The sequence below is a fragment of the Mus caroli genome, unplaced genomic scaffold (assembly GCF_978045245.1).
Source record: "Mus caroli unplaced genomic scaffold, Mus_caroli_1 scaffold_16, whole genome shotgun sequence".
NCBI lineage: Eukaryota > Metazoa > Chordata > Mammalia > Rodentia > Muridae > Mus > Mus caroli.
In genome coordinates, this window is record NW_028227271.1 from 15,420,531 (window position 1) to 15,435,192 (window position 14,662).

The 14,662-nt window shown below is 49.3% G+C and overlaps 1 protein-coding gene across 3 annotated transcripts; it reads left to right on the forward strand.

Annotated features, from left to right (window-relative positions):
* The first annotated feature begins 162 nt into the window (after nt 1–162).
* Nucleotides 163–13,936, forward strand: Alg12 (ALG12 alpha-1,6-mannosyltransferase). 3 transcript variants are annotated; one of them, XM_085831992.1, is made up of 11 exons: nt 277–301; nt 1,279–1,513; nt 3,151–3,338; nt 3,415–3,547; nt 3,954–4,127; nt 4,764–4,958; nt 7,021–7,124; nt 7,657–7,880; nt 12,503–12,666; nt 12,751–12,826; nt 13,152–13,936. In XM_085831992.1, the coding sequence occupies exons 3-11, from the start codon at nt 3,174–3,176 to the stop codon at nt 13,375–13,377; spliced, it is 1,461 nt and encodes a 486-aa protein (XP_085688118.1). In that variant the 5' UTR covers nt 277–301; nt 1,279–1,513; nt 3,151–3,173; the 3' UTR covers nt 13,378–13,936. The 3 variants fall into 3 exon arrangements, with proteins under 3 accessions (XP_085688117.1, XP_085688118.1, XP_085688119.1); XM_085831991.1 differs by lacking the exon at nt 1,279–1,513 and having other exon boundaries at nt 163–301; XM_085831993.1 differs by lacking the exons at nt 277–301; nt 1,279–1,513 and adding an exon at nt 333–721.
* The last annotated feature ends 726 nt before the right edge of the window (nt 13,937–14,662 follow it).

Below are 14,662 nucleotides of genomic sequence, written 5' to 3' on the forward strand. Positions count from 1 at the left end.
TCCCCCTTGCCTGATGTGGACCAATTGAGGCTCGCCACGAGAAGCCACCAATGAGAAGGCCCCGGGTCAGCGTCCCGCGAGAATGAGACAGAACCGTAATCTTCTATCCGGTCCCCATGCCCCGCCCTCCACGAGTGGCCATCTTTTCTCCGGGCGGGAAGCGCCCGCTACGATCGCCAGCCTGGGCAGTGGTGGCCATGTTAAGTTCGGGCAAAGACTTGGCTTCCGGGCCCGGTTTCCGCAGCCGGCTTCCTGCCGTGGGCAGTCCGCTCAGTTCCGCGGGGTCCTGCGGAGAGGAGAGGTTAGCGCGCGTCGCCGGGATTGGTGTACTCGGGCGGGAGGTGGCGAAGCTGGGGTTCTTCCGAGCGCGCGTGACGGCCTTTTGAGTTCCTCAACCCGGGGATGGCCCTTTCACTTAGGGGCTGAGCGTGTCCCTGGGGGCGGGACATCTCGCCCGAGGCCCTGGACCGTTCATCCATCCTCCTCACCTGGCGCCCGGAGCTGTCATCCGTAAACAGAGCTCTACATCTGGGTCCCGCTCAGTGTGGTTGAGGGGGCCCCAGTGGTCGACATTTCCTCAGGGGCCTCAGGCAGTGAGTTCACAATGACCTTCCGAACTTTAAGTGACCTGAGGGAGGAGGAGGAGATGTGGACTATGTGTATTTTAAAGAACATCTGACTGTATAAATAGTAACAGTTTCGTCTGGTCTTTGGTTTACAAGTAAGCTCATGTACACCAGCTAACACTTCCAGGTTAAAGCCACAATTTGAACGAATGATTCCCACAGTTCCCTTGGAAGCTTTGGAATCACAATGGACAGGGACGACAGGATCTTTGAAGGGTACCCCCTAATCTGAGGTACCCTCCTCCTCCACGCCACATTTGCAGAGAGTATAGCTTTTAATTTTTTAAAGATTTATTTGTTTTTTTTATGTGTATGAGTACACACGGTAGCTGTACAGAGAGTTGTGAGCCTTCATCTGGTTGTTGGGAATTGAATTTACAACCTCTGCTGGCTCTGTGCGTCAGATCACATTACCGGCGGTTGTGAGCCACCATGTGGTTGCTGGGATTTGAACTCAGGACCTTCGGAAGAGCAGTATAGCTTTTTGGAGTTTGGCTCCTGGAGCTTAGCCATTAGCATCTGTCTTCCCTGCAGCTGCCCCCATTCCCGTGATAGGTGGTTTGTACGTACTGGTGAATGTCTCCCTCGTATTGTTTCTGCTCCTGATTGAGCGTTCCAGCTCACCCTGGTCTCCTGTTGTCTTTGAAAATAGCTAGGCAGGCGGTGGTGATGCACACCTTTGATCCCAGCACTTGGGAGGCAGAGGCAGGTGGATTTCTGAGTTCAAGGCCAGCCTGGTCTACAGAGTGAGTTCCAGGACAGCCAGAGCTACACAGAGAAACCCTGTCTCGAAGAAAACAAACAAAAAACAAAAAAGAAAGAAAATAGCTGCTGTTGGTCCTCAGCAGAACACACACCCCTTTGTGGCTGTGAGCAAGGAGGATCGGGTGAGTTCTGTGGGTAATAGCCACCCTAAAGCTTGGGTTTCCTTCAAAGGTCTGCAGAGCAGATAGTTGAAGCAGTGAAGTTGGAGTCCCTGAAGCAACGCATCTCACACTGCTGCCTCACTCAGTGGCTTGGCCTCTTCCCCATCCTTTTCAATACTGAGGATGGCCTTGAACTTCTGGTCCTCTTGCCTCTTACCCGCTAGTTGCTGGGATACACACATATATTTACATACCTGGGGTTTGTCCGGTTCTGGGGACTGAACCCAGGGCTTTAGGCTCTTAACAAGTTACCCAGGTTGACCTAGACCTCTTGTTTCTCCTGTCTCAGCCTCCCAAGTACTGGAATCCCAAGTGTGCCCCAGTATGGTTTTGTGCCAGCTTGGGAACTTTATGTACATGTTGTTCTATAACCTAATTAGTCAATCGTCGCACTTTTTCAGTTCAGGACTTTTTATTGGGTCTAACTCAGCTGGGCATAGTTAGATGTGGTGGAGTGTTGGCCAGACTCACTGCAGCCTTGCAACCAAACTTGGAATAAGCAAGTGCACGCTGTGGCTTATTTACACTCCACTAAAGTCTTTATAATATGCCTTCGTGCGGGGTTGGGGAATACCTGTGGGGCATTTTCCTGATTGGTGATGTGGTGGGGCCCATCTCACTGTGGGTGGTACTATCCCTGGGCTGGTGGTCATAGGTGCCATAAGAAGGCAGACTGAGCAAGCCATGAGGAGCAAGCCAGTAAGCAGCACTCCTTCTTGACCTCCATCCACATTATCTCCTGCTTCCAAGTTCCTGCCTTGAGTTTCTGCCCTTCGTTTCCTTGGATCGTAAGCTATAAGATGAAATAAACCCTTTCTTTCCCCCAAGTTGCTCTTGGGTGTGGTGTTTTATCACAGAAATGTAAACCCTAACTGAGACAATAGGGAATATGAGCATTATTATATTTCAACAGGTTGGGGCTGGAGAAGTGACTCTGGTTATGAATGCTGACTGATCTTTTAGAAGACCAAAATTCAGTTCCCTGCACCTACACAGCACCTCACAACTGTCTGTAACTCCAGTTCTAGGGAATCAGATGCCCAGACATACATGCATATATACACATATAAACATGCACACATGCATGGGATTTATTAGAGTGGCTTACAGACTGACTGGTCTAGCTAGCTCAATAACGGCTGCCTATGAGTGGGAGGTCAAAGAGTCCAGTATTGTTCAGTGTACAAGGCTGGATGTTTCCTTCAGATGGTCTTCAGTATACACTGGGGTCCTGAGGAAACAGGAACCGTTGCCAATGAAGGAATGGATTTGCCAGTGAGACCAAGAGAAAGAGTAAACAGACCAAGAGCAAGCTTCCTTCTTCCATGTCCTTTACAGAAGTTGCCAGCATACGCTGTGACCGGGTTAAAGATGGATCTTCCTGCCTCATAAGATTTACTTAATAAACAATCCCTCACCGGGGTACTCAGCTGCTTGGGTTTTAGTTAACTTCAGATGTTGTCAAGTTGACAGAATAGCCATCTCAAGGGGTCTTGTGCTTCCTCTCCTCCACATCTTACCTGTGTGGCCTCAAGCCACGTCTTAGGAATGTCTGACCGTGTAAGGTAACAGTGTTCCTTGTCTGTGTCTCTGTGAAGGTTCATGAAGTTTAAAGCTCTACATGGCTGGCAAGAAGTCATCGGGCAGGCGGTCATGGCCGCTTCTGGGGCTACTGGTCACTGTAGCCACCATCCACCTGGTTGCATGTCCCTACACCAAGGTAGAAGAGAGCTTCAACCTTCAGGCCACACATGACCTCCTGTACCACCAGCTGGACATAGACAAGGTGAGGCACTGCACCGAGTGAGTGGACGCTTGCTTCACTCGCCCAGCCTGTGCGCTGACCACTCTTCTCCCTGCAGTACGACCACCATGAGTTTCCTGGAGTTGTTCCCCGGACGTTCCTCGGGCCGCTGGTGATCGCAGCGTTCTCCAGCCCCGTGGTTTATGTGCTCTCTCTGTTGGAAGTATCCAAATTTTATTCTCAGCTGATAGGTAAGGGCCTCACAGGGGTGAGAGCTGTGACATCACATGGTCACAGGTGGGGTGGGGATGGGGTAGGGTGGGGGTTGGCTGGACTCACTGTAGCCTTGCAGCCAGACTTGGGACAAGCAAGCAGGCGCTGTACCCTAGACTCTACAAAAGTCCTCATGACATACTTCAGCAGCTAGCCAGCCAGCCAGGGCTGCAGGACTGAAAGGAAGTCAGAGGAGTGGTTGGTGTGGGTCTCCGTCCACAAACAGGTCCCATGGCCGTTTCTGGTACAGATGTGAGCTCCTATGTAGTGTCTTGCATATTGTCACTGACTGCCACTGCAAGTGACACTCAAAGAGCCCCTGGCTTCATCTGTGTTTCCTGTTGAGTCACTCACAGCAGTGACTTTTTTGCTCATTTCATTTAGTCAGAGGAGTCCTTGGGCTTGGTGTGATTTCTGGACTCTGGACATTACAAAAGGAAGTGAGACAGCAGTTCGGGGCCACGGTGGCTGTCATATTCTGCTGGATATCAGCCACACAGTTTCATCTCATGTTCTACTGTACGAGGACACTCCCCAACGTGTTGGCCCTGGCTGTGGGTATGTAGCTTCAGGCTCTGCCTTCTGACTCCTCACAGTGTACGCACATCTGCCCCCGGCATTGTCCCCCGCCTCCTAGGCTCCTCATAAATTGCTCAGGATCTCTTCCTCTGGGAGCAGGCCTCTCTGTACTCAGGGCTGGTTCTTCTAGAGAACACTATCCTGAAGCACCTGCGTGCCAGCCCAGCAGACATTCTGTCTGGGCAAGCAGGCTTCCCTGGGGTTGGTCTATGTGCATTTTGGGTTTTAGTATTTTGTGTCATAGTCCTACTATGTAGTCCAAGCTGGCTTTAAATTGTAGATTCCCCTGCCTTAAACTCTGAAGTGCTGAACAGCTTCTAGAGTGTATTTATTTATTTAAGCTTTTGCATGTATGAGTATTCCATATGTATTTAAGCACATAATGTGTGAGCAGTACCTTCAGAGGCCAGGAGAGGGCATCAGGTCCTCTGCAACTGGAGTTACAGACAGCTGTGGGCTGCCCTGTGAGTGCTGGGAGTGAAACCTGGGTCTTCTTCAAGGACAGCCAGTTTTTAAATTGCTGAACCATCATTGCTCCAGCCCCTGCAGAGTGACTTGGGGTGGGGTGTTTTATAAGAAAGCGAGCCCCCTTATCGTACGTTTCGTGTTTTGCAGTCTTACCGGCCCTCACAGCCTGGTTGCAGCGGAGGTGGGCCCTGTTTGTCTGGCTCTCAGCCTTCGTCATCATTGGCTTCAGGGCTGAGCTGGCCATGCTGCTGGGCATTGCGCTGCTGCTGACCTTGTACCAAAGAAGACTGACGGTGGCCAGAGTGCTCCGACACGCCATCCCAGCAGGGCTTCTCTGTCTAGGCAAGTTGGCATCTCTGGTTTGTCTGTGTGTATTTCTTTCAGTTTGGGGTTTTGGTATTTTGAGACAAAATCCTACTGCCTTAGTTACTGTGCTGTTGTTGGACATACCATGACCAAGGCAGCTTGTAGAAGGAAACTTTTCATTGGGGCTGGCTTACAGTTTCAGAGGCTAGTCCAGGATCATCGTGGCAGGAAGCATGGCAGCAGGAAGGCAGGCAAAGTGCTGGAGCTACACCCTGATCTACAGGCAGCAGGCAGAGAGACAGAGAGACAGAGACAGACAGACACAAACCAAGATTGGGCCTGGTACATCCTGACCTGCAGACAGCAGGCAGAGAGAATGAGACTGGGCCTGGTGTGGGCTCATTTGAAAACTCAAAAGCCCAGCTCCACTGACACACCCCCTCCAGTAAGGCCACACCGCCTAATCTTTTCTGAACTGTCCACCAACTAGAACCTAAATATTAAAATTATTAGCCCTTGGGGGATATTCTTATTCAAACCATCACACCCACTGTATAGTGCAGGCTGGCCTCCAATCTGAGCTCCTCCTGCTTTAGCCTCCACGGTGCTGAAATGACAAGTGTGTCAGTTTGAAACTTGGTGTGTGCATATTGTGTGGCATCCAGAAGTCAGCCTCAGTGTCATCCCTCAGATTAGCCACCTGGTTTGTTCCTAGATTTGTTTTTAAGATATATTTATTTCTATTTTGTGTGTATGGGTTTTGCTTGCATGTTTTTCTGTGTACTGCATATGTACCTGGTGCCCATGGAGGCCAGAAGAGAGCATCAGATCCCCTGGTACTGGAGTTATAGACAGGTGTTAGCTACCATGTAATTGCTTCAGCCTCATACCTGGGATGGGTGGGGGTGGGGGTGAGTAGGGGTGGGGGTGGTTTCTTGAGACAGGTCTCTACATAGCCCTGGCTGTCCTGGAACTCACTTTGTAGACCAGGCTGGCCTCGAACTTACAGAGATCCACCTTGTAATCTAATCTCCCTAGCACTGAGAGTAAAGGCACTCACCACATCCCTGACCCATCCCTGACTTTTCCTGTGGGTTCTGGGATAGAACTCAGGCCTCCCCTTGCAAGGAAAGCTCTTTACTAACCTGTTATCTCTACCCTTGAGATTTGTTTTTTATTACACTTAACTGTGTGTGTGTGTGTTCTCACCACAATGCACATATGGAGGTTAGAGCAAGAGCACAACTTGCGGGAGTCAGTTCTTTTGTACCACCATGTCGGTCTCAGGGATTGAACTCAGGTCATCAGGCGTGGCAGCAAGTGCCTTTACCCACTGAGCCATCTCACTGGCCCCCAAGAAACCTTTTTTAAATTTTATTTTATTTTTAATTATGTATATATACATGTATGTGTCTGTGTGTGTGAAAATATGTGTGCGTGATTGTAGTCACCCCTAGAGTCCAGAAGAATACCCAGGAATTGTGACAGGCAACTGTGAGCCTTCCCTTGTGGCTTCTGGGAACTAAACTTGGGTTCTCTGAAAAAGCAGTATTCACTCTTCACTACTGAGTCATCTCTCTAGTCCCCTTTATTTATTTATTTATTTTTATTTTTTTGGTTTTTTGAGACAGGGTTTCTCTGTGTAGCCCTGGCTGTCCTGGAACTCACTCTGTAGACCAGGCAGGCCTCAAACTCAGAGATCCGCCTGCCTCTGCCTCTCGAGTGCTGGGATTAAAGGCGTGCACCACCACGCCTGGCCCCTTCATTTTTTTAAAAGATGTAAACAAGATGGTCTGAACTTTGGCAGCAGTAGAACATGCCATTTCTGTCCCAAAGGTAGCTTCTACTTGGAAGCCTGCAGCCACCACTGTCCTTCAGGCTGCTTGGACAGACAGGAGGAGGGCAGTATACACTGGGGAAGATACTTGATGAGAGATGGTGTCACACACCATCAACTCCTTTCATGGGAAGCCGCTGGCAGTTTCTGTGGCCGGCAGTAACTTTGTGAGGCAGTTAAGCACAGTGCACATGTGGGTTGAGGCTTGAATTTTATAGTTGGCCATGTTCCTTACTGAGGACACTTCTGTTCTGTTATTAGGGCTGACGGTTGCTGTGGACTCCTATTTCTGGCGATACCTTGTATGGCCGGAAGGAGTGGTGCTTTGGTACAACACAGTCCTGAACAAAAGTTCCAACTGGGGCGTATCCTTTCAGTATTAGGGGAGGAATGCCCATGACCCTGACCTCTATCCACTCAGCCAGCCAGTCTGGCACAGGTTGGGTGGCTGTCTGAGGGTCAGGACAGCAGCTTCTCCTATGGCACACACCTGGCACTCTCTGACGACATCTCCCCGAGTATCACCTAGTCACACCCATAGTCCACAGGGTAGCTGCGTTTCAAAACATTTACACAGAGTGCTTCAGATGGCCTCATGGTAAGAAAGGATAGCATAGCTACCACTTGATAACATACCATCCTGATCTTTCAATACTGGGAAGAAAGGAAGAAAAGCTAAAGGGTTTCCCGTAGTCCTCTGTGGGGCTCTCAGTTACACTGTAGCAGCAAGGGTATGCTGTGCCCAAGATCGGTCATCCCCATACCTCCTAAGCAGGTCTCTGCTGTGTCTTTTGGCATAGCTGACTGGGCCTTTATGCTGTTACAATTCTTAGTTCCATTAAGTGGACAGTGACTCTGTCTCTGACAAATTCATGCCTCCTTAACCCTAACCCGAAGACTTCCCCACTCCTGTGGTATTTCTACTCAGCCCTGCCCCGAGGCCTGGGCTGCAGCCTTCTCTTCATACCCCTGGGTGCAGTGGACAGGAGGACCTATGCACTGGCCCTGCCAAGCCTGGGATTCGTGGCTTTATACTCACTCCTCCCACACAAGGAGCTGCGGTTCATCATCTATACCTTCCCTGTCCTCAACATCATGGCTGCCAGAGGCTGCACCTATATGTGAGGGTTTCGTCCTTGAGACACTTGTCTGCTCTTCACTTTGACTGTGTTTTCTGGAGTGCTGGTTTTAGTTACCAGGGTGATAGGCACTTGTAAAGGTTCGTCAGGAATAGATTGCCCTGGGCGGTGGCAGGTGGCCAGCCTGGTCTACAGGACTACACAGAGAACCCCTGTGGGGGGAAAGGAAGGAAAATAGATTCGCTGTGCAGGGAAGCACATGCCTTTGTTCTCAGCACTCGAGAGGCAGAGGCAGGTGGGTGTCTGTGAGTAAAAAAGAGTATTTGGTTTGGTACACACTTAAGTTCAAGTTCCATCATTGAGTGTCCTTGTCACTTGAGCGGATTTCTGATAAATTGGCTGTCTGTGGTTCTCCATGTCCCTGGAGGCCTCTGCTCACTGCTCGGTATCTCTTCCTGTGTTTGTGAGTCTTGCTTCTGTCTCTTCCCAGCACCTTGCTAACTGTCCCAGAGGGTCATGGGAGAGATGGCCAAGGCTTCAAGCCTGGGAAGTGTCTGGTCCTAGATGGGTTCCAGGGCTCTAAATGATTGATCAGGTGGAGGATGTTCTTGGTCCAGGCTGGTGGGTGGCTGGAGAGCCTGAGCTGGTGCTTCTGGTTAATGGTGGGGACACAGGGAGGCTGTGGCTTGGGCTCATGTGGAAGATGGTGTGGGAGTTGTTGGGACAGGAACAACGGGTGATACAGATGAAGGGGAGGTGAGAGAACAGGTGATGTGACTGGTGGTTCAGTAAGGTGGTAGGGTCAGCTAGTGGTATAGGTGTTAGGGGGCAGGCAGGCTATGAGGAGGGTTACCTGGGCTGAGTGTAGCTAGCTCATAGTGGTGTGGGCTCCACTGACCTAAAAGGTTCACTCTGCCCCTCTCCTCCTTTAGACATGAAGAATGCCCTGGGAGCCAAAGCAGGAGCCATGGGCCACGTTCAGGACTCGGAACTGCTGAGCCTGGTTTAGGGTGCTGAGAGGGGCAGAAGTCTTGGAGAGCTGGCTAGGCCCAAGTGGGCTAGGATTCCAGAGGGGCACAGAGGCTCACTTACTTGAACACTTGGTCCCCAGCTGGTGGCACTATTTCACTATGTCCCTCAGCTGAAGTAAAGTGAGTGAACTTCTGCAGAAAGTTTGAGGCCAATGGTTTTAAAATTTGATTGGTAGGCAGGGCAGTGGTGGCGCATGCCTTTAACCCCAGCACTTGGGAGGCAGAAGCAGGTGGATTTCTGAGTTCAAGGCCAGTCTGGTCTATAGAGTGAGTTCCAGGACAGCCAGGGCTACAGAGAGAAACCCTGTCTTGGGGGGGGAATTCGATTGGTAGACTGTTTTTTTAAAGGGCAGAGAGCAAACATTCTCCTTTCTGTGGGCCACACAGTCTCTGTCACAGCTACTAACTGCCATTGCTGTCAAAGTCAACCTCAGAGACAGAGATGCTCCTGGTAGGGACAGTGACAGTATGGAGGCAGCGCCATGTCAAACCCATCAGTGCTGGCTCACAGTATGGCCTTTAGTGACACTGGGGCAGAACAGAGGAGAGCCCAGGGTCGATTTGGGGGTGATCAGAGCTGCAGCTCACACACCACGGTTCAAGCTGAAGTCTGCTATGCTTTTCTAGACCCAGTCAGGCCTTAAAGGCAAACCCTGGGAGAAGTGGGGATGATGTTCGTTGACTACAGCAGTCTAGATGGAGCAGGGTAGCAGAGGCTCACTCACACCTATAACCGCAGTACTTGGGAACACCAACTTGAGCCATCCCAAGTTACACAATAAATTCCAGGTCATCCTGAGCTGTACAGTGTGAGCCTTTCTCAAACATGAAAACCAGAGAAAGGGCTGGGGATGGAGCTCAGCTTTAGAGCATTTGTCTAACATGTACAGAGTCAGCCTTCAGCACAGCATAAATTAGGTGCAGTTATACTTGCTTGTAGACCCACTGTTAAGGAGGTGCAGGTTCAAGGACATCTTTGGCCATATACCCATTCCAAGACTAGCCTGGACTACATAAGACCCTTCCTAAGTAAATAAATAAGTTTCAAAGAATCTAGATCCGTGCAGGTAGGTAGCAAACTGGCTTAGACAGGATGAGTTAGAGAAAGCGTGTAAACCTGTTCCCAGAAAGTGACCCAGAGACCAAAGATAAAGACATTCTTGGAGCTGGGTGCACACGTGTAATCCCAGTGTTCCCAATGCCAAGGAGTGGGTATCATGGGTAAGCATGCTGTTGTATAACCATGAGGATCTGCATTGGGGTCCCCAGGACCTATGTAAAAAGCTAGGTGTTGCCACATGCTAACCTGTAACTCCAGCACTGTGGTAGTGATGATGGGCACAGAAACAGGAGGATTCCTATGACTTAGCCTAATTGAGAAAAGGGGTGGGGTGGGGTGTGGGGTGGGGGAAGTACAGTTGTTTATAAAAAAAAAAAAAAAGTCACTATCTCCTGCCCTACACCCTTGGCAGGTTGAACCTTGGTGGGGACTCCAAGCCAAGTCAGTGGGCCCAACCATTTCACTCTCAGTAACTCAAGGCCACTCAGATGACTTTACCTCGGATCACAGAGCAAATTCCAAAGACCTCTCCCAAGCAACTTGTCTTAAAATAGGCAGGAACTTTGCATCCTTTAGCATTCTTAGCTATGGAGGCTTTTAGAGGCACACCCAAACTGCATCATCTCTACAGCATACACTTCACTGACCTGACAACTACAATATCCACTTAAGCTCTTATATTTTGCTAACAATTAGATTTTCTACGTATAGTAATCAAATATCCTGCAGCATTCCGTGTCCAATGAGAGGCACTATCTGAAAGGAAGAAGATAGTGACAGAGCAGGGCACCTGCTGTCCTCTGGGTTCTGCACATGCACACCTGGATCATTCATCCCCCAACAGAAAATACTGCTCTCTCCCCACTAACCATAGTCTGTCTTGGGAAAGGGAGGGAGTGAGACTGAGCCAGTCCCAGGACTTGGTGGAGTGTTGGGCTCTCAGCAGGCAACCACAGGGTGTATGAGGCTTGACCTGGGGACGCCAGCATGCTGAAAGGGACCTTAGTACAGCACTCCTGGTTGAAGTCGGCCTCCCAGTCCTTCCATTTTGGAAGTCTGTTTGCTTTGTATGATTTATTTACACACAAGAGAAGCAAACAGTGATGTGGGGTCTGTTTAATGCCCTTTCAAAAGCTGGTATAAACTTGAATTGGCATCTAGAGTGGAAAATGGAGGTTTTCTTATTTTAGATTACTCTGTGTGTGTGTGTGTGTGTGTGTGTGTGTGTGTGTGTTAGTGGAGAGGTGCACTGCTATGGTGTGGATATGGGGTCCATTCCCTTTCCACCTTTGTGTGAGTTCTGAGGTCATAGTCAGGTTACCAGCTCGAGTGGCAAATGCCTTTATGCACTAAGCTGTCTTCCTGGCTCTTTATGTTTAGAGGTAATCTTGCCATGTAACCCAGGCTGGCTTCAAATCTGCCATCATTCTTCGGCCTTCCCAGTGCTGGGGTTCTAGGTCTGTGCCCCTGTGCACAGCCACAAAGTTCTTCAGCAGGTATTTTAGTCATTTGGTTAGTTGAGTTTTTGTTTGTTTGGTTGGTTGGTTTTTTAATCAAATTTTTTGTTGTTGTTTTTTTATTTGTTCACTTTTTTTCAAGGCAGGGTTTCTTCTGACTGTTCTGGGTGGGACACATGCTGTAGACCAGGCTGGCCTTGAACTCACAGAGATCCTTCTGCCTCTGCCCCTCTGCCCCTCTGCCTCTGCCTCATGAGTACTGGAATTAAAAGCCACCACCACCTGGCTATTGAGTTTTTAAGTCACATTTAACCTAAGCACAGGCTCAACACCCTTCCTGTCTCCATATGACAATTAAAAGAAATTTATAAGCACATTAAAAAGAACAGATGAGCCAGGCTTAGCAGGGGCACACACCTTTAATCTCAGCACTCAGGAGGCAGAGGCAGGTGACTCTCAAGCTGAGTTCAGGGCCAGCCTGATCTACAGAGAGAGTTTCAGGACATCCAGGGCCACACAGAGAAACTGTGTTTCAAAAAATATATAAATAGATAAATAAAACAAAAAAGAGAACAGATAGGGGGCGCTGACACGAGCCTTATGTGTAAACCAAGTTAGGTAGGAGCAAAAGGTATGCACAGTTAAGTAGTCTTGGTCCCCTGTGGCCTGGCGTACCATTATCTTAGCTGTGGTTCTGCAAGGCGGTGAGAAGACAGTCTCAGTTATCCTAAGATGAGTATTCCTGCTGGGGCAGGTGTGTGTGTGTGTGTGTGTGTGTGTGTGTGTGTGTGTGTGTGTGTGTGTGTGTGATCTGTCTGTGGGGTTAGGAGGACTGCAGATTTGGGATGCTTCTGTGGGTTTGGAGCAGCACAGTGTCAAAGCTGACAGAAAGATAGCTCATGCGTGTGTGTGTGTGTGTGTGTGTGTGTGTGTGTGTGTGTGTGTGATCTGTCTGTGGGGTTAGGAGGACTGCAGATTTGGGATGCTTCTGTGGGTTTGGAGCAGCACAGTGTCAAAGCTGACAGAAAGATAGCTCAGTTACTCTCTGCCTTCAGCCTTGAAGATGTTGGTGTTCTTGCCACCATATGCTTTTGATTACATATCTTTTTCTTTCAGCCTGAATAAAAAGTCTTGGCCATACAAGGTGAGAGCTCTGCTGGTGACAGGGCATATCTTGGTGAATGTGGCATATACAGCCACGTCCCTTTATGTGTCTCATTTCAACTACCCTGGTGGGGTTGCGATGCAGCGGCTACATGAGCTGGTGCCACCTCAGACAGGTTAGTCCAAGTGTTCCCTGGGGAAAAGCCCGGCCCTGAGTGAAGTGCCATGCTGGCTTCTAACTGAGATTTGGTTTTTTTTAGACGTCCTTCTTCATATTGATGTGGCTGCTGCCCAGACAGGTGTGTCACGGTTTCTACAGGTCAATGATGACTGGAGGTTTGTTTCTGAATTTTTTTTTAAGATTTATTTAAATCTTCAGACACACCAGAAGAGGGCATCAGATCTCATTACAGATGGTTGTGAGCCACCATGTGGTTGCTGGGAATTGAACTCAGGACCTCTGGAAGAGCAGTCAGTGCTCTTAACCTCTGAGCCATCTCTCCAGCCCTTGTTTCTGAAATATTGCAGTTGCAGGTCTAGTTGCTTCTCACAGAGGCCACCTATATATAAATCACTTCAGTGGTACCTGCATGGGGGGAGAGGTGGTGTGAGACGTAGGCAAAGTTGAATGCAGTAGTGACAGGTGACCTTTCTCTCCCAGGTATGACAAGAGCGAAGATGTAGGAGCAGCGGCCATGCTGAACTACACCCACATCCTCATGGAGGCAGTGCCTGGGCACCTGGTCCTCTACAGGGACACACATCAAGTCCTGGCCAGTATTGAGGGTACTACAGGTATAAGCCTGAATTTGATGAAACTGCCACCCTTTGATGTCAACCTGCAAACAAAGCTAGTACTTCTAGAGCGGCTGCTTAGGCCAGCCTGAGAGGACAGGAGATCTCCAGGAACATCGAGTGTGGTCACCTTCTAATGCAGTGAAGACAATTCAAGAAAACAGCAAAGACCAGGGACTTCCAGCGTGCCTACAGCATGCCTGGTGTTGGCCTATATCAGGCTGACCTGGGCCCTACAGTAGCCACACCTAAGGCACAGGGCTGAGAATGTGGAGGACAGACCACCAAGTGTGATAGTGGCCTGCTCAAACTGTCCGCTACGGTTAGGTGGCCCACATTCATACTGGGAACCATTCATAACTAAGGACAGTGAGTCAGGCTAGAACACCCTGGCTCCCTAGCTCTGCAGTGACCCTCAGTGTATGTTTCTTGCCCCTGAAAACCACACTTGTTGCCCATGGCCTCAGGAGACCACGATATAAACCAGGTCTGTACAGGACAGACACACACATACACACACATACACACACACACCACCACCACCAATCATGGCAGCTGTTATAGTCCGAGGCATGTTATCTCCATTTCAGATTAACTCTGAGGACATACATATGTTCATAAAAGAATGGAAATAAAAATTATGTTTTCTTATATAGTGTCTTGTTGTTGGTCACTTCTGGAGACAGTCTCTGCCCTGGTTTCACAGTAGGAGCCACTGGCTCTGCCACTGTACTGAGCATTTCTTAAGTGTGACGGTGCCAGTCATAGAGATGACAGATGGTGTGTGCACATCATGCCTCCAGTATGTGGGCACACACCACACAAGCTCATGTGTATGCAGATACGACACATACACAGCCTAGATAGGATAGCATTTATGTATACAGTATACCACACAGCTATAAAGGCTGTGTTGTGTGTGTGTGTGTGTGTGTGTGTGTGTGCACATGCACTATGCTGTGTTCAGATATATGCAAGTGCATGTTAAAAGCTAGGGACACTCTTGGGTTTTTGTTCCTCGGGCACCATCCACCATTTTTCTGTTTTCTGGCAAGTGAGCCCCAGGGACCTGCCTGTCTCTGTATCTAAAGTACTGGGATTAGAAGTATGCACTATATGCATGCATGTTTCCCCCCAAGTAGTTCTATAGGTTGAACTCAGGTCACCGTGTTTACAAGGCAAGCAGTTTACTGACTGAGATCCTCCAGCTGTTTCTAAGTCTTTGAGAGCAGATGGTTTGAAAAATAGCCTTTGGCTTGTCTCAGCTTACAGGTATAGACTTTTTCTCCGCATACAACCATGACACGCACCACAGATGCCTCCTGATGCAGTCTTGTATGGTGGTTGAAGGGCAGGCTTTAGACTCCAGGTTGCTTC